The 25,335-nt window shown below is 43.5% G+C and overlaps 1 protein-coding gene across 2 annotated transcripts in view; it reads right to left on the bottom strand.

Annotated features, from left to right (window-relative positions):
* Positions 1-24,147, bottom strand: part of zeb1a (zinc finger E-box binding homeobox 1a) — a 54,772-nt gene extending 30,625 nt beyond the window's left edge. Inside the window, exon 1 of one of the 2 annotated variants that reach the window (XM_044030211.1) lies at positions 24,042-24,147. In XM_044030211.1, the coding sequence (XP_043886146.1) occupies positions 24,042-24,099 (58 nt within the window). In that variant the 5' untranslated portion in view covers positions 24,100-24,147. Of the gene's footprint in view, positions 1-22,431; positions 22,775-24,041 lie in introns of those variants that run through there. The other variant, XM_044030229.1, reaches the window with a different exon arrangement.
* Positions 24,148-25,335: the final 1,188 nt, after the last annotated feature.

Genomic DNA, 25,335 nt, shown 5'->3' on the forward strand with positions numbered 1-25,335 from the left:
GGGAGGCCGACTAAGAGAGAGAGCGAAAATCAATCTGATGGCTTGGGTTTCAATGCCAGGGGCCACACAAGAGCCCGACAGACCAGGGAGCAGCTGATTCAATTTACCTAAGAAACCCAGCTGTTACTCACAGGCACGGACAGAGAGAGGGGTGTGTGTGTCGGGGAGTAAGACAGAAACACACACACACACACACACACAGAGCACAGAGAAAACTACAATACTAGCAATTTTCTTTCTTATTGTAATTCCATTATTGTATCCGTCTCCACTGAGACAGACACGGGATTCGGGACGAAGACGTTAAATGAATGCACGCGCGTGTGATCGTGACAGGCTACATATTATCCATACATCACCTGGATGTGACGCTTTGATTTTATTATGGGCACAAATGGACTGCAGTGCGAGCGCAGCATGACCTTCACTGAACTGGGTTCCTTTGAGAAAGCGCCATTTCCCCGTTTCTCGCTTGTTATTGTATTCCTTCGCCGTAAACAGTGTCGGCGCCTTTTAGGTCAGAACTCATTGTCGTTACTAACGTGCGTAGAGAGGTTTGCGGTTAATTTGACAAGCTACGGCAAAGACTGACTGAAAATATGATGCCAATACAGTATAATATTCCAGAATGAATTGTATAATCCTTAAACAGAGATGATTTGGCCTGTATTCCTCTTCTGATCATTTCCCACAGCTGCCCTGACATGACAGCAAAGTTTGCCTGGTAGGAATTCCCTACCCCTAAAAACAAAAGTACCTCCTTTGCCAAGAGCAGATGAGCATCAAGTTCAGCGGGTGAACAAACTGCCTCTGCCCCTCCCTCCAGTGAGCAGCCAAGCCATAGTGTAAGACTGGAGGCCAGAGACGGGAGTGTGCAGCCAGGCTAAGAGCTATGCTACACAATCAGTGCTAAAGAGGTCGGAAAGGTCGCTGCCCGGCTGCCAGGAACGAGCAGCGACACAGAGTGTGCAGAGGCCGTCTCATGAGTGCGGGAGGGGGAGGAGGCAGGATGGGGTGGGATCCGAGCACATGGCCTGAGACCATGTGACACAGACACAGGAGTGACTGAAGAAAGCAGCGCAGACTACTTTGTTTTAAATGCAACAGAGACTAGAGATGGAGGTGCTTCAGACTCCAATCATCTGAATAGAGATGGATTTATCTCACAGCAGCTGCAGGGGAGTCTTCCCACCGGTGGCATCAGCACAGACGCCCTGATCCACACGGTAACATGTCACAAGGTTTCATACGCTTCAAACAGAGCCCATCACATCACTGTCACTTTTTTTATTTTCAAATCCAAACTCAAAATCCAAAATTGTCATCATCATATTATATTTATAAACAAAACATAGTTTTGTTTGTGTAGTAAAGGAGTGAAAGGAGGGGGAGAGAGAGTGAAATGACCAAAAATCTGCTGCCAACTAGTGGTTGGAGGCTTAAATACAACTCAGAAGCACTGTCACGGGTGTCAACATGAAATACTTCACTTTATTCCACACTGCGAAACATCAACGATCATCTTTTATTCTATTAAATATCAATACGAGCAGGTTCTTGCTGTGGGTCGTGCAGGTTCAAATGTTCTTGCTGTGAATGTATTGATGATTATCTGCCAGTTCCTTTTTAATACCAGGTATAAGCACATTTAGTTTCATGTGAACAGAAATAAGCTATAACAGCCTCAGGATACCTCTTCAATATTCTTAATAATCAGTATATTCAAAATGATACGTAGGTCACTCTGCATTTAAGGGTTTGCTCATAAACTTCAGATGGAAACATGATGGTTTGAATGTCATTATTATTATTATTATTGTTCATTCTGTCAAATAAAAAGTCCCACTTGGGGAAACTGGAAATGAATAAAAATAATTTATTGAAATAATGTAGTTATTAAGTCATAAACCATTTGCCTACTACTATTCCAGCATACAAAATATTTTGGTAAGTCCCTCCAAAGGCCAGCAGAGGACAAATGGACAGCACAGAGAGTTTCCCCCCCTATATTTATTCCACCTGAATCAATACGGGAATGCTGTAAATTGGCGTAAAAGGTGTTTAAAAACACAGACAGCTCCTCACTCTCTGTCATGTGTCAGACTTGGAGCACATGTGGAGCAGGAAGTGACTCCGAACCAGCTCATTATCCGGCCTCAGCCTCCTGTGAAACACACAGACGCAGCACTGTGAGCCTTGTGACGAGCAAAACAAACACGGGACACGGCGCGGAAGACGCTTTTAGAAAGAGCTTCACACAAAGTCCGGGGTAAGATTTGTGACTCGTCTCTGCCGTCCCTCAGGATCCGCTGTTGTTGTGACGCAGTGACAGATACTGGTGGGAGCAAATGTAGGTCATCATAACTGTGCTGTGGATGCCCGGCGTTTCTATTTCACCCACTGCTTTCAGCTCCGAGTGGGCTTTGAAAATGTCTGTGGGATGTAGAAGACCGAACCATACATCCACACTGCAAGTAACAGGCTCATAAAGCGTCGGTCGCGGCTCGTCTCGCCTCGGCGCGGCACAGTTCAGGTTGCGTTTCCACTACAAAATAGTACGCGACTAGTGACATTTGACTTGTTTTCAGTTGTTTTCAGTGTAACTGAATCATTGTGAATCATTAGAATCAGTTCATTAAAACTATTTGTGCTGTCACTAAATGCACCAGACACCAGATTTTAGACATTAACCTGCGTTTTTAGGATTGTCAAGTCTTTTTAACCGATCTACAGTTCACCATTGTGCTAAAATGATGCATTCAATTTGTTACGTTTGAGTACAAACTTAAGAGTTAGGGAAAGATTTATCGACCGCATAAAAAGAAAATAATTAATAGATGAGTTCATAATGTACATAATGGTTGCGGCTCTCATTTTTAGGGCCATTGATGGGGCCAGCAGGCTTTTGATGGACAGTGGAGTGGCAATGACTCTTTACCCGCTAAAGTGTCCTTGACAGGAAACCAGGCTCGCGCCCGAAGAGCTGTTATGCAGCTGATCTTGACCTTTGACCTTTTGTGTTGAGGAGGAGAAATACGTCGGGTGTTCGATTGTGGATTGGACAACGTTACAAAACAAAGTGACAGGCGGGATCTGTCTGGGCTGCTCAGTGAGCTAATGTGAGTTCCCTTGACTCTCGTTGCTGTGCGTTCAGTTCGGCCTTGCGACCTTTAACACAAGGCCCAACCCCCCCCCCTCTCTATCTGTCTGTCTGTCTACTATCTTTTCTGTCACTCTGCACTGCAAGTGGGGGGTGGTCGATCTCTTCAAGGTGCAACAGGGTTAATGTGCCCTCAATCAAACTTCGGTCATGAGAGGGTGGTGAGAGTGAGGTTGCTGAATCAAATTAGAAAGAGGAAACGCTCTCAAAGAGCGTATGGTATACTCAATTTTTACCAATTTCTACCAATAATCCCATTGAAGTTTGTTTTAAAATGGCATTTTAAAACTAAAAAGTATTAGTATGGATGACGCCACTGTCTCCGATGACCTTCAGTGTAACACATCTGGGCTTATCGCACTGAAAATGTCATTCAAGTTGAACCTATTAAGTCTTTAATTGCACAGAACACTGTCTCCACTCCCAGACACTCACCCTCGCCTGTCACCGCCTTAGAAACCATTCATAATGTAATGATTATCATAAAATATAATAGGAGCGGTGACGCTCCGGAGCCACTGAGATGACAGCGAGGGCACAGAGTAGAGGACTCGGTTACCTCCAACACATCTTGAGTTTCAATCTACACCCTGGTTTTCCAGGTGGGCTTTCATCGTAATGTGTTTTCAATTTGCACGAGGACTCATTTCATATCCATTAGGCTTTCTGTTTTACTGGAGCCAAACAAAGGATATCCAACAGGGACTCAGGCAATGTAGAGGCATTCAGCTAATCATAGATCAGATCAATAAACTGCTCGACGTTCGTATTTGCCTAGTAAACTGTCCCGCGGAGTGTCACATGGCTGCGGTTCCATTCAGCATGAATGCATTCATACTAGCTTTCCTTGCATGTGCACTCGAGGAGTTTCCCCTCATTTGAACTACAAAAATGGAACTATTAACAATGAACTACATAACTATAAAACATAAAGGAAAAAATTCAGACTATACCGAACCATTCCACTCACAAAATGCACAAAAAAGGTGGAGATGCTTGAATTTAACAGCAGACATGGCCGGGCAACATTTACTCTACATTACATGGACGATAGCAGACACAGTGGACATCCCACATGTCCAGGTTTCGTCTCACAGATACAAGGTTCACCTGTCCCCATCGTTCACCTGTCCTCATCTTTCACCTCGTCACCCCTCATCGTTCACCTGTCCCCATCGCTCACCTGTCCTCATCTTTCACCTGTCCCCATCGCTCACACCTGTCCTCATCGTTCACCTGTCCTCATCGTTCACCTGTCCCCATCGTTCACATGTCCTCATCGTTCACCTGTCCTCATCGTTCACATGTCGTCATCATTAATTGCCATTAATTGAGTTTTCCGGTGCATGATGAAGTCCAGTGCTTCCAAAAAACATACTTAAGTAAACGTTTTACTTAGAAACATTTTACTTTGAAAAGTACAAGTACACAAAAAAAAACCTCCATTACAGTAACGTGAGTAAATATAATCCATTACTTTCCACCTCCATTTTAGACCGAACCATTCCACTCACAAAATGCACCAAAAAGGTGGAGATGCTTGAATTTAACAGCAGACATGCCGGGCAACATTTACTCTACATTACATGGACGATAGCAGACACAGTGGACATCCCACATGTCCAGGTTTCTTCTCACAGATACAAGACTTAGGGTAACAACTTGACATACTCAAGTAGTGATTAAACTTTTAAAACCAGCCATATTTTACCAAACATGGACTCCTCAATTTGGCTCCAGAACATGATCCATCCCTCCCCTTAAGCATTTTAACAGGACAAAACACGACCTCTTTATCAATAATAATCTGCCAGCCTAATTTATGCCTCCAGCGGGTATCACTATGTGTCGCTGTGGTCATGATCTCCCACTCAGCATCAGCTCTCCTACATCTCCCTCCCATTCTCACCTGCTCAGTATTCATATCATGCATATTCTCTCCCTGCCAGAAAACTCCTTGGGAAATAGGTCGCAGAAAGAAGTGCAGACTTCCACTGATTACAAAGACCTGTTTAGATGTCAGTTGGAGCGGAACATAGTGACGCGTAGAGCACGGCATACGCATGTTTCGCTGCGAGAAGAACGTCTGCAACAAAGTCCAGCCCTGAGGGGGGGAAGTGTGTATCGCCCTGAGCGGTTTCTGTACCAGTGCTACGCTTCACTCGCTGAACTAAGTCTAGCACTCGGGGGCCGCCGATGCTTTGTGCGGGTCTGCCTTGATCTTTTGGGTAAACACGCACTCACTATTGCTGTCGCATCAAAAACGTGTTATCACTGCTGACCTCAGCTGTCTGGACCAAGCGAGGTCAACTGTGAGGTAAACTGTCCGTCAAAATGTTTGCTTTGCACTTACAGTAAAACGTGTGTGAGTATTAAGGCGGGGGGGAGGGGGGGGGATGCTTTGATGCCAAATGTGATGCCAGTATCCAAAAATACAATAAACACATACAAATACACACATTAAAGTTGTTATCTGTTGTGCTGCAGTGGCTAGTGGATCACTATCATGTAACAATGTTCACATCACGATATTGAAGTGAAGTTTCAGGTTATTGTAACGTGAACTGTTTCATTTGATGTAACTTGGAGGCAAAGTGGATTTAAAGTGTATAAATGTGTTGGTATACGACAGAATGTGAGATGTATGAATCTGTCAAATCCGATCTAGAAAACCTAGATCTACCAGCACAGATGAAGGAGGTGTGGGTGGAGGGTTAAATATATCTGTGCTGCTGTTGCTCTTCAGTTCTGCAAAGTCCCAAACACGCTTGAGGAATCCAATTTAATCTCACACAGATTTGTTCAAATCGTGCCTCGTAATTACACCCAGGCATTTGTGTTCCTCTGAGAAAGACACAGGAAGACGGTTCTGAGAGTTTTATAGACGCAGCAGATGGATTTGGTTTAATAAATAAGCAAATTTGCATTAGAGTAATCCACAAAATCGCTAGTTAATATGTTGCATCACTTGTACACGTATGATTACAAAGAGAATGTAAATAAAGATACAGTTCAAGCTAAAAGGAAAAATCCAGTCAAATATTTTAGGCATCTTAATTAACAGAATAACTTTTTTTAAGTATGATTTTCTATGCACTCCACTCAATAACCCTGGTATATACAGTACGACAGTATTTCTTTAACCATGGATGCAGTGAACCTGATTTCTTAGTCACAGATAGTGTTAGGTCAGAGCTACTTCACCGTCCTATCATCTTACATTATATTACTTAATCAGACTACTGTATTTCTGGCACAGGCGGAGCCAAACGGCTCATCTACTGTATGTCAGAGGTTGGCAGCAGTCGCGGCGTGCCGTACAGGGAGCTCTCTGGCACAAAGCCTTGGTTGGCTGAGCAGTTCCTGTCCCCGCTAAATGAAGACTACGCCGCTGCCATCTGGATGAACGGCGTGTGGGCCAGCTCGCTAGAGCGAGCTTTGAACGGCTGACAACGAGGCTAGCATCAAGCGGTGGGAGATGAGTTTGAGCTCGGGTACCAGAGAGCTGGCAGTGTCAGCGAGGGCTTCATTTTATCTGAGTGGCACAAGAACAGAGCAGGAGGGATGATCTCCACATGCTGCGAGACGATGGATTGAAACTTAAGCTCAAACCTCAAAGATGATGGAAGGGGACTCAAGTAACAACAAAAAGTACCACTATTTTGATCAAGTACAAGAAAAAGTACTGGTCTAAAAATGTATAGACTTTTACTGGGAGTAAAAGTTAGTTTGCTAACAAGATTAGGGTTCTTTCTTGTGAAAGAAAGGACAGCTGGGACAAATCTCACATGAATTACAACACATTTAATTAAAGGCAAACCTTTACAAATTAAAGTGCCGACAAAATAAAAGTATAAATACATAATGTATCAGTCGAAATGGTCAAAGGTCACAAATGCTTTAACTTTCTCACTCACTCCTTAATTAACGCCAATTCACATGTCCCCATCGTTCACCTGTCCCCATCTTTCACCTGTCCCCATCGTTCACCTGTCCTCATCGTTCACATGTCCTCATCGTTCAACTGTCCTCATCGTTCACCTGTCCTCATCTTTCACCTGTCCCCATCGTTCACATGTCCTCATCGTTCACCTGTCCTCATCGTTCACATGTCGTCATCATTAATTGCCATTAATTGAGTTTTCCGGTGCATGATGAAGTCCAGTGCTTCCAAAAAACATACTTCAGTAAACGTTTTACTTAGAAACTTTTTACTTTGAAAAGTACAAGTACACAAAAAAAAACCTCCATTACAGTAGCGTGAGTAAATGTAATCCATTACTTTCCACCTCTGGCTACAGTGTGATATTTTCAAAGAACCCTACCTTGCTCAGAAGACAACACAACTGCAGTGTTTGGTAAAGACTCTTTAAACAGTCATACTTCCACCTACTTTGTCTGGGACTGAGTCGTAGAGAGATTCCCCTCCATGAGCAGACTGCAGGGGGGGATGCACAGGCCGCCTATGAGGATACACGTATGAGCTGTGTGTGTGTCTGTTTACCCAGTCACACAATGCAGGGAGGAGGGGGAAGGAACACACGGACAAGCAGGACCTTCCCAACACAGTTTAGCAGAATGTCAAGCATGTACAGACTGCAAGCCGACTGAAATGTCATCCAGATGTGGCAGCAAAAAGGAAAACACGGCAGAGGTGTGTCTGCACAAAGTCCACGCCAAACCAACGCGCATTATTCTGCCAACTTCCGACCACAAAGGTGTCCAGTTTGCAACAATATCTGAATGGACTTAAAACTGTGAGCCCCACACGACTTCAGTTGAAAGTATGACTCAGAAAACAAAGAAGAAAAGTTTCAGAAGTGAATTCAGCCGAGACAAGTGGACAAACGTGGCCCCACCCGATATTTACAAACGCTCTCTCAGTCAGGTCTACTTTCTGGTGAAGGATGCAGCATCCAAAACTTGTTTGTTTTTATGAAGAACCAAACAAGCACAGTAATGATGTCAACACACTGCAGCTTTAACACCTCACCTCACCTGTTCTGTATTTTGTTCAGGTTTTTTTCAGTAATACTTGTCAAAGTGTGCATGAATTTTGAACTTGGTTAAATGTAGAGCTGCAACTAAAGATTGTTTTTAGATTATTTGTATTTGTATGAGTATTTGTTTGGTCCAACAAAATCTTTCAGTTTTCATGATTTATTTGTCAAATGGTGCAACAAAAGCCCTAAAATCAATGATTTAAATGGGGATACTTTGCTCTATAAAGCAAAATATAAGAAAAAGTGAATTCATTTCAATTGGACCTCAAATTTTTCATTATTTTCTGACATTTTATTGACCAAACAAATACTTGATTGATCATGAAGATAATCGAAAGAATAATTGCTTATGAAAATATGAATGATCAATGAATCAATTATCAAAATAGTTGACGCTTCATTTGATAATCAAATAATCGTTGTGGCCCTCGTACAAATTCCCAAATGCACACAATCAGGAAGTGAACATTACACAAAACATTTAAAGAAAAGGAGCCGACTGAGGTTGAGTCGAGTTGATTTATCAAGCGATTTCAAGAAAACAGGTTTGACATGAGGGATTAAACAAAAAAAGAAGGAAGAAAAAGGCAGCAGCTCGTATTCAGAGTCATGAAAGTGCTCAGACCAGCTCAGAGGTGCTGGGCAGTAAGGTGTAGCTCTCCTCCACTACACTGTGGTGTAATAGAATTGTGCCGAAGGGCTGCATGCTCACGCCACGGGAGAACAGGTTTATATTGAAGCCTGCCTGCTGTAACGGTGTCAGATGGTATTTATGAGACTTGTAATGGAGCTAAAAGCTCAGGCACACCTGCTATGCTGGGAAAAGGTACGATACACACACACACACGTATGCTTCATGCTTGCTGCAAATCCTAGGTTTAGTTTATTTGGACACGATGGTGACTGTAAATACGCTGCACTGAGAGAGGGAGACGCTCCACTTCCCCGTCCCGTTCTGCATTCATTAGCTTTATAATCTGCTCTGTACTTATTAGCATGTTGGCTGTACGCACTCTGACGCACGTTATCAAATCAGGGCTGCTGCTGCTGCTCGTGATTAAATTCATGATTGATCAAGTTATTTTTTTTTCCTTATGAATTTATCATTCAGACTTACAAGTTAATGAATCACAAGTGCTTACCTTAATGAAATGTGTTTTTACAACCATGAAAGGGCAATTTAGACCCGATAAATATTCACAAAAGGGAACGTTTGGGCATTTGCGCTTTAAATCATGAGCTTCCTGGTTGATGCACTTCCTGTAGAGCGACTAATCAATGTATTGATGAAGTGTTTTAGCTCTTAATCAAACACAGGACAGTGAACTGACTCTACAGTAGTGATGGTCCTGCTGTTGAACGCTCTGTTATGGTGGTTTTGCACAAGGGCGACTCGCCTTGGCACGGTACGGCACGGCACAGCTATTTTGCTTTTACATTAGTGATAGTACCTGAGCTGATTGGTCAGAGTGCCGTCACAGGAAGAGGCATGAGCAAGAAGTCCGACACAAGAATCAAAGTAAATAATGCCGAACGGTAGGTCAGTTAAAAAGACTTAAAACTCCTGAAAACTCCTGAAAATTTGTGTTAATCTCCAACATTTAGCAAAGGATAATGTGTATTTAGTGACAGCACTGCTGAAAGCCTGCGATCACACGTCTGGTGAATGAAGACACTCACGAGGTTGGTGAGATAAAGTCCAAATACCTCACATGAGCTCACGTTAAGATGCCTGCTGCTGCATGAGAATAGTGCGGGAAAGTGACCAAACCTCACCGTGACGTTATAAAGGAATAAAGGAATAAGCACCTGTGCCAGTGCTCCTCTAATAATAACTCAAAAGCTGACACTTGTGAGCATGTGACACTTTATTACACCTATAAGTATAAGGGAAATTTCGCCCCTCAGAAGGGTCAAGCAGCTGGAGGAGTTGTAGAGAACAAGACACAAATTACACACACAGTTTTTTTTTTTTTACACATTCAGTCTTGACACCCTTTAGGGAAGAGGTGGAGAAAATATTAAAGTAAAACAACTCCGTGAAATATGAAAATGACTTGGATTTACAAGGAAAGATACAACCCGCTGATCTATGAAAACAGCATAAAAAATCCACGAAGAATTAGCCACAATAGTACACACAGATTAATATGGAGCAGTTAGCTGTTGTACGTATTTATGTGTGCATATATATATATATATATATATATATATATACACATATATATAGATATATAGATTTGTCTCTCTCTGCCTATGAATTTCATATTAATATACAATTTTATTTAGATTTGCTTCATTTGGAGAATGAAAAACTTAAAATATTGCAATGAATTTCAGATAAACTAAAGTAGAGAATGGTGAAAGTTTATTCTTTCAATAAAGTCATTAAAAAAAGGGTAAATCTGTAACTGTAACAGACCAAATTAAAACTTTAACGTTAATTCGTGTCCTTGTCTTGTCACTAATTCTCCTGTCATTTCAGACCCACGCCATGCAATCGACTCATTCCCCTCACCTGGTTTTCCCCGCCCAGCTCCTCACCTGCAGTCCATTTGCTCATTAGTCCCTCTGTGTATATATACTAGTGCATTTTCATTTGACCCCTGCCAGATTGTCATGTGTGTTAGTTTTCCTGCCAAGTGTTCCAGCAGTTTCTAGATTGCCTTTTGTTCTGACCCTGTTTGCTGGTCTTGGACCTCAGATTACTGCCTGCCCTCTGTCAGATTTGTTTGCCTGTTTTTGTCGGCAGTTAATTTGGAGTAATGCAGCTGAAAAACAACATCTAAAGCATATTATTCTATCCTGAGTGGCATGTTTTCATATTTGTTGTGTGTGCAGAGAACGCAGATGATACCCTGCATTTACAGGGCAGTGGTGCACTACAAAAAGAGACAGTTTGAGTGTGGAAAAGCAGAAGAAGTTAATAAGAGAATGCATTCTGTCATCGGTGCATTGACGAAGATTCTGAACCACCAGTGCTGCAGCATCAATGCGGAGGAAACTCTGTAAGGTCACACCGTCGAAGCGGTCACTGACATCCTGCCAAAACAGACACACCTTTCTCCACACAATTAAAAGGCTTTAGGGCTTTGTAAAGGTTCGCTGATGACATAATGTATAGAAAACACTGACCTTATTAACACCCGTACACCTCAACAACGAGACGTTTGAATCATACTACAGTGGCTTTCTTGTGTTAATTTTGTGATATGCGGAAAAACAAATGAACAAAACAAAATCTATTTATTGTATCCTCCTGGAACTGTTGACTTGCAAACATGTGTGCCACATTTAAAGGTGGATTAGCCTTGTCTCAGACGCTTTACTCAGTGAGGGCACAGGGAGCCACAACCATCATTAAATGGGACAGCGATAAGTCGCGTGTGTGTGTAGTGTGAGCAAGTAATGGCGGCCAAATGAGGGGTTTTCATAAGAAGAACAATACAGCGGGAGGCGTCTTTAAAATGGCACGCGGCGGCACAGGGATAAGCGAGAGTGTCACTGCTTCACGTTTCTTGTAACCTGAGCGCGCTGAGACCGGCGGCGGCGGCGGCGGCAGCAGAAACACTGATGCCAAAGCGACTTTGATCAACAAGAATCGACCAAAGTGGACAAGCGCGGGCGGCGTTCTCAGTGACGGCAGTGAAACCCGCAGGGTTCTGACATCCTGAACAGTGAAGACTCAGCAGAACAAGAGCATAATAATAATTACAGGAGGGAGAAAAGTGTAAGAACATCTGTTCCATATCATTAAGGGATCACACATTACCACTTTTTCTTGTCTGATACCGATACTGATACAACCTGATTCAGATATCAGTCATTTCTTTCAAAGCACCGAGCTGCAAACAACCCAAGGCATTACCTGACATTTCAAAAGCATAAAGCTTCTACAAATAGTCTGCAAATGATTCACATTTACACCGTGCCTTTCTCGTCGTGCTGCTTTACACTACAGTTTTGCCATTTACCCCATCGCTCACGCGCTCATGCCCACTCACGCTGCCGACCCAGCCGAGTCTTGCCCAAGAGACGAGCGGAGCCAGGAAGCAAACCCACAACCTTCATGTTGAAAGACGCCTGACTGACGTCGCCCCACAATAACAGTCTGTGGTTTGAGAAGCATTTGTGTAAACTTCTGATCCAGTCATTTTCACCAGTATCATACTATTAAAACATACTGTTAAAACATACACTTGGGTCCAGGCTGTTGCTCTTGTGTACACTTCTTCTGGCCCCCGGCAGAGATTTAGTGCGTAAAAGGTCAAAAATAAATGCAAATATGTTGTATAAGAAACATTTGTGCTTGTTGAGTTACTTACATTACACATAAAAAAAACCTCGGCTTGTGCTACATAAAGGATGCTCTCAGCCCTTTTATTTTTTACAATTTCAAGGGCAGAGTATAAGCTGAGTCACTGTTACGTCACATGAATCAGCGTATTAACATCAAAAAGCTCGTGCAGTGTGACTGTCGGGTCCTGCTGACACGCTGCCCAGCGACACGGTGAGGCGCTAACGCGGTTATTGTCACAGCTCCGGCACAAACGTGTTGCTTCATGCCTCGTGCTCATCAAAACCTGAGCACTCTTCTCACCCAGCAGCCGCCTCAATTACAGCAGCATCACTCCCTCCCATCCATCCATCCATCCATCCATCCATCCATCCATTCAGTCTGCTGTGTGTTATTCAACAGGGCTGGGATGGCCTCCATTAGCGCTCCTCCGCAGGGACAGGACAGCCTCTGAAGCACAGCACTCAGGGAGCGCACTGGGGCCCCGCTCTTTACCCTAACAGCTTCATCAACTCTGCATCCCCAGACACACACACACACACACACACACACACACACCTCTGGAGGGCCCAATTAGCAGCCATCACCTGTAATTCAATAACAATGCTCCCTTTCTTTCAGCCTCTCCAGCTCTTTCTTCCGCCGCTCGCATGATTTAAGAAGGGATGACTGCTAATGTTCTCTACATCAACAGACACATCTAAATCCACGCCGACAGTTTATTAAGGGGTTTGAATAGATCTGCATACTTTGTCGGTTAGCGCGAGGCGTCTTCCGACCGCCTCTCCCGTCTTCTTCCCCGGCGTTCCCTTTTTACAAGCGTCGTACATCATCCCTGCGGCTCGGCGCGCGACTACAACTCAAGCCCACAGGACCCCGGGATGGATGGAGGACAGACACAAAGAGAGAGGATCCACACTGCACATCCACTCAGCTTCTAATCAAATCCTCTGTTCCATTTCCACGTCCACACACACACACCATCCATCCTGCAGCAGCAGCTCTGTGGCCAGTCAACTATAAAACACATATAACATCACGGGGGGGATCCGCGGCGCATTAACAGAGCCAAGATGCACTCGCATCATTTGCCCCACTTAGACTAAAATACATTCTGAGTCATCAAATAACCGCGACGGATCGTGAGGACTTTTTAATACTGATACCAATACTGCTTATTGATACCGATACTCGTCGACACTCTAATTGAAACCTCTCTATAATGTGGACGTCTGAACACAGAAGTGAGGTGGGGAGCCTCAACACCAGAGGGCAGGCTCTTCTCCTCAAACACATGGTTCTCAAACTGTTGTACGTGTACCTCCAGTGGTACTTCTACTGCGTATACCAGGGTATGTGATCGGAGTCGAGGATGAGGAGGGAGAAAATGATCTTATTGGGAATAAATCTGCCTCCGGTGAAAAGTCCATAGCGGACTTTGCTGGCCACTGCACCACCGCGTGACACCTTTCTTTGATATCGACCACCTCAGAATCTGGTTTCACAAAAATGATCATTATCATTGTCTTTAAATGATCTGTTATCCATCACAACACATATCAATTGACGCGCAAAGACAGCAACCAGTGACATTACAAGACTGATTCAGTATCAAAGCTCTACATGTGAACCATCATTGTTTTTATTGGGTTTACTTAGTGCGTTTTGGTCCAAATGATACACACATCTGAATCACAAAGGACTCAAATGGAAAGCCAGCAACAGGGAAAAGAGGGGAAATAAATCACTGTACTGTGCTTCTAATCTAATTCTCTATTCAGCTCCCACCTGTCCTGCTGCTGCTGTACCCTCTAAGGTCTCTGGGGTGTCTTTAGTAAGTCCAGGCCCCTCCTAACCCACCTGTCCACCGCTCATGATTTATGTCTCATGAGACCGCTGCGGCTGCTGGGAGATGGCCTCAGCCCACTCCTTTTTTTTTGTCTGTGTTTGAAGCTCCATTCAAACACAAGGAAGTCTGGATCCCCGACGAATTTGCCCAAAATAATGAATTTTCTGTCACGTGACAAATAATCAATTACCTGACCAGCTGTTTCCACCATGTTTGATACCAATGTGATGGAGATTTCTTTTTGTATAGAGCAGGTCATAATCTAAATCAAACCAAAGAGTGATTAACAATAAATATGATTGTTTTAATGGGGATACTCCACTCGCTGCGTCTTTATCAGCATGAATAACTATTCACAAATGAAATGAAATGAAAATGTTGGACACTTGCATGTAAAGTGTCACAATGTCAGATAAAAGAAAAACAACACATGACTGAAACGCCATAGCTTTGTTAATATCTGTCGTACATATTTAAACGGCAAGGCCAAGGTCTATAGACGGAGGCGGATTTGGTTTACAGTGAAGCGAGTCACTGCTTTCATACTAAAAGACGAGTGTGAATAAGGTAAAAACCGTCAAAGCAAGATAAAAACAAGATCAAAATACTTCAATTAGATCATTGATGGGTTTTATTAATCACTCTGGTGGCTGCAGGAACAAAGCTATCTTTTTATCGCTCGGTTTTGCAGACTGGAAATTTGTATCCGCGGCGTGATGGGAGAAAATTCACCACGTAGTGGGAGGGAACCATGTCCCAAAATGGAACCAGCCATCCTCTGTAACTGTCTGGTATACATTGGGATTGAGGGTTAAGCTGTGGCTCTCCAATCAGCCGACAAGACCACTTCACAATTTGATTCAGAGAGTTGTTTTTCTTGGGGGGGAACGACCCTTGATCTTGACCCCGTTATCGTTCAATACATGAACGATAACGGGGTCAAGAGTGTTCTATCGATGTGAAAAGAGGACAGTTTTCTCAGACCGTATAGAGGATGATTCCACAGCAATATGAAACTCAATTCTAAAACTAAAAGTGACCTTTCAAGGTCCATCTGCAGTACCATCGTGGGCCACTAGGGGGCCATGGCCCAAACACTGGGAGTCACTGATCTAAATAATCTCGTTTCAACTCTTTTCAGTTTCTACTCTCAGCTCCACTTTCATTTTCATTTCAAATGCATTTATTTCCTTTTCTTTTTTTAATATCTCACACCTGCTTCTCTCTGCTTTACCTTTGAGATCTGTCCCCATTTTAAATGGAAGCAAATCAAAGTGTGGCAAGATCTGTTGTTCACTAACTAACATGCACGCGGATTTACATCTGGACCGATTCTTAAGCTCCACGGCACCTCAGCTGTGGGTCAGCGTCGTGCCTGGAGGCAGGCACCGGCTCTGGGCTGCATTTTTGGCTGACATGACCCTGCCGCCACCGCCGGCCCTCTCGCTCTGTTTCTCAGGTAGCCGAAGAGAAAAAAAGAAAGTGGAGGATGGCGGGTTATGCAAATTGTGGCAGCACCAAAGGAGAGGGTGAGGAGTTTCCCACCAGCTGAGTGTGAAAAGAGTGCTCCCCCTCTCCCACAGACACACAGGACTTTGAATGAGGCTCTTTCTTTAGACACACACTGGCCTGCATGTGCACATAACCCCCACAATCACACAAACGTGCAACACAAACACATACACAAACTCACGGCACGGATGCACACATTTTTTAAGGCACGATCTGAGGTTGGATGCTGATCAGCAGCAGCAGCAGCAGCAGCAGCAGCAGCAGCAGAATAAAGCGTGTCCCTGCACCACAGGTTGTCTTTCGCAGCTCAGCTTTTGAGCACAGATTAAAGTTTTAGCCGTTAGCTGCTCAGGGAGCCTCTCGAATACATGAATATTCAGGTGGGTGAATGAGGATGATGAAGTGCACCAGAAAAAAGCAGGTTGCATGAGGAAATGGGTTAGGCCACCTTATAAGAAAAGAAGGTGTGAGTTTGGCAGTTCCTCTAAGATTTTATGCACCAGTGGTGCTGGAGGTAAATTTCACTTCTGGTTCCCCATTTTCTTTCCTGCACGTAGGTAGAAGCGAGTCTTCATCACATCATTTGTGAGACTTTTCTGTGCTTTGACATTATTGTGACGATACGACTCATTTTTGCTCGGACACAGAAAAGCGAAACATCCTCTCCCTTTTGCGAGTGATGTTCTTGTCTTCATTTTTACCGAGTTTAGTAAATGTACACTCCTAAACTATTATCGGTACGCAGAGACGCAGTCACAGAGTAGTTGCTGCTCATGGAAATGCACGTAAGGTTTTATTTTTCTTGTGTAATTTTGTGTCAAACACATGCAAAACCACATCCACATGCTGTCCACAAAAACAGAGCCTCGCTGCACATGTGGCTCTTGTGTTTTGTGGTGCAACACAGCTCGGGGGCTGCTCCATTGACCTCTGACCTCCATGTGGAGAACCATGTGGTCTAGGTGGAGGGGCCAGCAACTGCCATCAAAGCTGCAGCTTAACATGTGGACAAATTCAACCTCTAGCCTTCAAAGACAATACGTTTTACATTACTTCCTTCCCACCTCCACTAAAAATAGATTTTGTATTACTGACTTGCTCAAGAGCAACTGACCAGACTCCATCACAAAGACGTAGTGCTGCTGGTCTACAATCAATGAGGACATCCTCAAATATTTAGCTTGGTCCACAAACCGTAAAAACAACAACATGAAAACTGACATAACTCCCATTACTAATAGATTTATGGACCACACTTAAATAATATCTGCTCTCGTGCACAAGCGGGATCAGCTTCTGTCAACATCTGTCAAAGGTGACGTCACCTGACTGAAGCCCCGGCAACATGTTAATGTATGTAAATCCAAACAAGGACTGTGTTGTTATGCAAAGCCTCGAGGAAAGTAGCAGTTTCCCACCTTGATGCTAACACACACACACACACTCTCTCTCTTAGTCATGCAAGGGAACACACACACATATTAGTCACAGCAGTAGCAGCAGTTCTCTTACCCCCTAGAACCATAAAAAGCAATGGGAGGAGTTAATGGTGACTTGCTAAAGACATCCTGTAGTGCTTTGTCATTCCACAGGCCCAACACACACACACACACCCGTACAAGGAGAAGGTAACACGAATGACCGATTGTCACGGATCAATTAACCGCTACTGTTGACCACAACCATGACTAATGCCACTCTGGACCACTTTCCTCTGACGCTTCCCACTGACCGACAACAAAGGTGAACATGTGCACAAACCCTCACTTGTGTGGCAAAGCCCTGAAGGTATAAATGGAAAAAAGATTCATCTTCCATAAAACAATTTGTGGGAAAGAACATGGAGATAAAAGCACCGCGAGTGTGTGAGAGTGACTAACAGCGTTCGCTCGTGAGAATGATTGAATATATTTGTACGTAGCATCTATAATTTGATCTTAATTATAGTGTAGCGGGACGAATCCGGTCTATGTGTGAGGAATATTCCGCGTTAACGGGGGGGGGAGGACGCACACATGACTCCGCTGCTTTGTACCGTGAATCCTCTTTTACGCAAAAAAAAAAAAAAGAAAAAAAGAGGGTATTCCTCTAAGAGAAAACAGCAGATTAGCACAATTTCCATCGCGAGTGGGAAGAAGAAGAAAACACCGCCTACACCTTTAGTCCCTCCCTCAATCGATCTTTCAAGTGATCCGAATGATGAAATAAAAATACAGAGTGAGCGCTATCGCAATTCTGGGCCAAAAAAATGAAGAAGAACTGAGCGTGTTCGCAACGCGCCTTGCTTTCCCGCCAATGCAAATACGGGGCCGAACATTAATATAACGTTTTTTTAAATGTGGGGGGAAAATTACAACATGCTATGACGCTGAAGCTGTTAATTACTGGACCCTATTTCCTTTAAGAAAGTGTGACTGTACAAGGTTTCGAGTCCGACCGCAAAAGTGTTACACTTCAAATGACGCAGTGACACACACCGCTGAGGCGAAGATATGAGCTGGGTAAAATGAGCCATAGCTTTGACAACAGAGACGCAGAGGAAATGCTGCTCATCTGCAATCAAACAACAGCCGAACGAAAAAAAAAAGCCTCTCACCACAGAGAGAGAGAGAGAGACAGAGTGGTACTATTAAACAGTCCTTCAAAGCCATTTCACATTATCAACAAATGTAGTATGTCAATGAAAGCAGCTTCAAACACCACACTTACAGACATATTTTTATATATAGCACGTAAATCCGGAGACGCGCTGCTGAAGGCCGAGCACTGGCTGTCGTCCATGTACAAGAGAGTACGCCGCTCTGTGTTTATCCTGTCAGAGGTATGTTAACACCAGGCCACAGTCCTGGAGTCACTAAATTGCTGTGTTGGATTACAGTCCAGCTGAGAGCGCGCGCACACGCACACACACACGCGCACACGTAACACGTAAAAGTGAGAGGAAAGGAGTTGGATGACAAAGCAGCAGCAAACTGACGCCTGACACACAAGGACCACTGACTGTTTGCTTTTTGACTGTATGTATCACACACGCTGCTGCTCACCCTCAGCTCGTCCTCCACAACACCGGGAGTCGTCGTCTGTGGTGGAACCGTGAGTTACGGCTGCACTTCCAGGTCCATTTCCATGCGATTCGGTCGCTGTAAACTTAGTTATGAACGTAGTGTAGTGTCACGTAATTGAAGAACAGAGATTTGGCGTCTGGGACACCCGGACAAGAAGTCCAGCGCGCTAGAATTTGTTCTATTTTCGTCCTACGACGTCACATACAGACATAAACATGGCGAAGAGGCAGAGGGATGCTGCTGCGAGCAGACTCCTTAGTAATAAGTATTTAGTAATTTAATACATTAATGTGCAAACTGAAGACACTGAGTATTATTTCTGCATGTTTACACGTGGTTTATGGGCCAAAGTTGAGCTTTTTGATACACATAATGTACTGTGTGTCCCTGCTGTATAATAACTGTTTATTTAAGTTAATTAAAACCATTGTATTTATCATTTGCAATGATTTCACGGTCATATTTTATCAGATAAACGGGGAGAAGACAAGAAAATCAGCCAAACATTTCAGTCCAAACGCATCAACGTCATCGGAAGACCGGCACGAGTATAAATCATAGAAAAACTCCTACAGGTCGACCTCTACTGTCAAAGCGCATAACGCGCCGATGGCCTCGTGTTTAGAGAAGATACAGAGACGTGAGTCATTCAAAGCCGGGACACGTCACACAAAAGACGGCGGAAACACACTGAAGCGTACAAAGAGGAGTTCATCGAATAAGATTTGAAGGCTTTCAGAAAACAACTTAAAGTCCCTACAGCTTCAATTTAATGTTTAATTTATGCAACAAAAAAACAAGTCGGGGGAGAAGTGAAAGCTTTCGGGGCATCTCTGCAGGCCAATAACCAGATGACACTCATTTGCTACGCTTTTATACTGGCATGTTTACAGTTGCTGCCCAGTGGGAAATCATCTCTATAAGTAAGGAGAGCGAGGCCAACTAACTGTCAACTATCATTAATACCAGGCAGGTTAGAGTGTGTGTGTGTGTGTGTGTGTGTGTGTGGCGGGCGAGCAGTAACTTTGTTTCAGTTTGAGTTGCACGGGCTAACGGCGCGGCGACGCCAGAAAATGAAAAACAAACTCCAATGTGACTCATTAAGAATGAGCTCGAACTACAGGAAACGACTCCACGGCACGAGGGTTGATGTGTTTGAAGAGATGGATGTTGACACCTGACTGTCAGAGATGCTCACGTGTCAAAAAAAAAATGTCAAATGACAAATCCAAGTCTGAGCTGTTGCTCACATCCCGGTGTATTATTTCATGTTCTCCTCACTGGTGTAACGCAAGAACACAAACAACGTTTATCTTTAAAACGCATTAATCTTCAGCCCTGAAACTTTGCCTCGCACCAGAAAGGATGTCAGATTATCCTAAACTCCACAAAGGGATTACTTACAGCACACAGTCATTAGAGAAACTGATAATGAAAATAATCATTACTTACAGCTCTAATCCATAACAAACAAGAAAACTCTCAAGTGAGGTCAGGAAATATGTCCCTGGGACTGTAGCAGCTCATTAGCTCTGGAGCTAACTGCGGCTCGGTGTTTGTGTTGTGCAGGCAGTAACGTTTTTTAAGCAATAACGATAATAATGGAAAACTATGTCTGGTTCTGTTTGTCGTTGTTGTCGTTTTTTAATACAACAACAAATTAGTGTCTGTCAAAACAAGAAATTTGTCATCTTGAGCATGTTTACATGATATGTGTATATATATATATATATATATACATACATACATATGTATATGTAATTAATAAAATTAAGGACATTTGTATGTGAATTGAGCACTAATTAAAGCATTTGTGACACTGATAGTGGTGGTCACGGTGCATTAGCACAGGCTCATGTTTGGCACATGCATGAGCTTCTTTTGTCATTCAAAGAGGTCGAGTGGTTTGCATCACATGGAGGAAAACTGTGTTTAAAAAAAAAAGAGTACAGGTCTGAATAGGGTTGGGCAAGAATTAAATAACAATACATGCTGACATAATGTCAAAGAACCTCTCGAACAAAGACTGGTCATCACTGTGACCGTGTTACCTCTGTTTAACAAGTGTTTGTTGTTTTCAGTCCATAAAAGAAGTTTGAAACCTTGACTAACTGCTTCAAAAATCTGACTACAATCAGCATTTTTTTAAAAGAGTGTATAATGCTCTGCAGTATGGGCTGCAAATACTGACTGATTACTAAATTAGTGAGAGCGGCAACTAACGATTATTCCTATTGTCAATTAATCTGTCGGTTCAAGTAATCGTTTAGTCTGTGTTTCCCAAACCTGGAAATGGTGACGTTCTCAGACGTCTCGTTTAATCCGCAAACCAGAGCAATGAAACCAGAAAATATTCACATTTAAGAAGCTGAAAAATCAGAACGCTTGTTTTAATTATTGAAAAAAAACACGTAGTTTAATGGCAGCCCTAAAGTGAATATACTTTAAACTCATGGTCAATTTCATGTGGCCCACCACTTAATATCACATGATAAATAAAGTTATTTCTCTATTTTGATTATTAATATACACATTTTGCTTTACATTGTGACCTGTGTATCGTCCCACATCAAAACAAACACTTTTATTCTGAAATGATGTGAAATATCATCATATATATTATCATTTTGATGTCTTTTTCCTCAAAAAGTTGCACTTTTCTTTCTTTTGACTGACAAAATTTGAGTGTGAGATCCCTGCCAAACAAAATAAGAAGAAAATGTGAATTTCTTTGGATTGGACCTCAGTTTTTTCATTATTTTCTGTCATTTTATGGACCAAACGACTGCTTGCTTGATCATGAAGATCATCGTAAGAATAACAGATGACGGAAATATTCATTAAATGCGTCACTAGTCGAAAGTGAGGCAGGTTGAAAGGGACACGCAGATCAGCTGTTCGCACTGAATCACGTTTATTTCTGCATAGTGATATCATTTATTGCTATTTTCTTCTTAAATAAGGTGCATCATGAGGTGTTTGCGTCCCACACAGTAAGAAAAACACGGCTAAATGGATGTAAATGCACCTTCATAGGTGTTGCATCACCTTGCGTGTGTACCTGGCTGGACCTGCTCGTCTCCAGTCCGGAGGAGAAACAGCAGCAACCCCGCCTTCACTTCACTGCAGTGATGCTTCTCATCGCCATTCCCTTCCGCGCACACAGCGCTCAGGAAATTCTATAACGATTTACCGCAACACAATAGATGGAAACCAGGGGGGTTTGACGCTGTTAATGCGCAGGCAGGGTGGGAATAACAGAGGGAATAAGCGCCTCACGCAGCGCTCGTTTTCCTGGGCTCACACACACACACACACACGCAGCTGCAGGGTGCACTCAACCAAACGAGCCAACATTAAACCAAAAATATATACACGAAAGATGATAAAAACATGCACAAGTGGGTCAGAAATGCGTGCGGATAAATCCCGCGAGAATGGAGGGGAGGATGAGAGCATCCATGCGAAGCTGGCGTGGGTGAACGGTGGAGGAGAGGAGAGGAGAGGAGAGAGGAGAAGAAGAACTACAAAAATCATCTCTCTACCTGCACAAGTTGACATTTGGAGCGGGTTTTCCGGGCTCCACGCGACGCGGAGACTTTACACACTCACAAAAAAAACAAAAACAACGACGAGCAGATCCTGTTCGAGAGCCGCAGGTGTTTTATTATTATTTGTGTTTATGTCCAGGCCATTTCTCCACAGCCCCCGTTATCCGCGTTCAGGTAAACATGACGATGATGATGATGATGGTGGTGGTGGTGGTGGTGATGATGATGGTGGCTCCTGTACGGACGCGCAGAGTCACCGTCGTGTCGTCACCAGCAGGAGGAGGAAAAAAGAAAAGGTGCTTTCCTGCCCCTCGGCTCACACACCGAACCTGATAACGGTGTCCGTCCGTATAATACTGGATATGTGGTTTACTTCTTTTTAATTGGTAGATACGATGAGAGAGGGGAGTACAGGTAAGAAACCGTCCAATGAGGGACTGCTCCTCTCAAAATTCGCCTGAATTTAAAGGTATTGCACCAGCCTGCGTTTTAATACAGTTTAAATGATAACAGGTGGACTCCAAATTCGTCTAAATGAGTGGGGAAGTAGCACAACACACTGAAAACCTCTATTATAGAAATAAACTGCTCGTAGCCTGTGTGACATTATAGGACTAGTACATGAACGAGTACCATTAAGTGAAAAGCATACGCAGTATTTGGAGTATTTCAAGCCCGACAACACAGGTGCAAGAAGCAACAGTCGAGCACGTGCAAAGGGAGCAGTTTGCAACGGTTTCAACAACAAAAACCACGCCGAGGAACAAAATACGGCAGGTTTATGAAGGCGAACTGGTGCAGATAAAAAAAGGAAACGCGAGCAAGCGTGAAAGTAAGTGTGCTGAATCCACTTTACGATAATATACAATACATTTCCCAGTCTTACCTTAACGAGGGGAACATGTGCCGTTGCCGTTGCGGCAAGGGAGGGGTGCAGCGGAGATAAAATAAACATCCTATCTCTTTGCCATCACCAGGAGAAGTGAGCACGACCAAACCCCATACACAATATCCAGCGCTTCTCGCATCAACGGCGCGATTCGCCGTCAAATCGTCCAAACAAGCCGCCAAAGTTGATGTAGTCCGAACAACAGCGGGCAACCGAACCGTTCGGGGCCGAGCGAGCAGCAAGTTAGCACGAAAGTAAATCCCGAAACAACCTCGCCCTGAAAGATTTCATCCACTGAACTACAAAACTGCGCTCAACGGGCCACGTTGTTATGAGAAAGCCCCGCATCCTGCCGCCAACAGTTGCTGAGGGTGGGAAAGTGGCACAAAAGTAAAGAAACAAAGACGGGGGGAAAAGTGTAATAGGGTAGAAAACACAAACGAGCATGACGCGCTCATCGGTTTCTTATTATAGCCGGATAACGGTCCACTAAGTCAGGCGGCCCCATGCACCGCTAGGCGGAGAGCGAGCCGCCAGCCAGGTATAACGGTACACCACTACACTGGGACGTGAACGCACCAACACTCCCACAAAACTCCCCGAAACGCGCTCTAACTCACTCCAAAAAGTCTCCACAAGGAGTTGACCGAGGCAAAAAGCTCCCCGGCAGCCGGGCCGGACCGCTCAGCGGCGGTTACGGCGGAGTTCCACTTACCGCTGCTCCTCTTCGGGTTCGCCTGTTTCCTGCGCTTACACCTGGGGCCATCCGCCATGATCCTCTCGCTGAGTCTGAAACGCAGCCGCTCGCTAGTCACCTCCCCCCCTCCTCCTCCCGTCGCTCCTTCCTCCTCCCTCCCTCCCTCCTGTCCTCACCCCTTCTCACCCCTCCCTACCCCTGTCCGCTTTACGACATCACCTTCCCCCAGCCAGGAACACCTGGTTTGCGACACACTGGCCGCTTTTACGGCATCACCTTCTCAAACACCTCAGCCCATGGCCCCTCCTACTGGCCGTACATGACTGTGTGGTGTCCACACACTGTCCCTCCTCCTCTTGCTGCTCCTCCTCCACCTCCTGCTCCTCCTCCTCTGGCCAAAGTAAAAACTTAACTGCAAGGTGTTTATCTGCAGGTAGAAAAGGTAGAACTGTAACTAAAGAGAATAACTAAAGTTAAAAATACAGGAAGAAAATAATAATAACAATGAAGTTAAAGAGGTCTAAAACTGTGTTTATAATAAAATGCTAACTATCCAATCAAAAATATCTAATTCTGCTGAAAAAATGTCCTCAATTGATCTTATTTACGTGACATTTCTTTGTTTATTATGGTGTCACATTGTTTATTACAGTTGTTTCCGTCCCTAAAGAGTCTCAGGAAATGTCTCAGGAGGTGATGAGGGGAAAGTTTTGGAAAGTCTTTATTTGTATGTATTTGTTACTTTTGCCTCCTTATTCTAAACAAAATATAAGGGAAAACATGGAACACAAACTGAAAGAGTTTTATTTTATTTGGAGTGGAAGTATTGATAACAAACTATAAGCCTAATAACATTATTATTATCATTATATTATGTATTATTATTATTATTATTATTATAGGGATGGACCACTTTTCTGTGTCTGATATCACAAACTTGAATATCTATCGATACTGATATTAGTCCGATACAGTCATTTTAGAAGCTGTTAACAACACATTTGTGCTGAGTCATTTCAAAGACATGACAGTTAGATTCTCTAACTGTGCAACAAATATGTGTTCTCCCAAAAAAAGAAGAAATAAACAGCTCAAACATGACACACACTTACACATCACATTCACTCAATTTGATTGTCTTACTATGTCTTTGGTAACGTCTTGTCTTTTGTCTAATAAAGAAATTATCTGCAACAGCTTCACTGTCTTTGTAAAATAAGTTCTACAAGTAAAAGTCCTCAGTAGAGAGAGATATAGAGCTCGTATTTGACTTTTATGTGAGATGTGCAACTACAGTTTAAATGTATTTCAT

The sequence above is a fragment of the Solea senegalensis genome, linkage group LG1 (assembly GCF_019176455.1).
Source record: "Solea senegalensis isolate Sse05_10M linkage group LG1, IFAPA_SoseM_1, whole genome shotgun sequence".
NCBI lineage: Eukaryota > Metazoa > Chordata > Actinopteri > Pleuronectiformes > Soleidae > Solea > Solea senegalensis.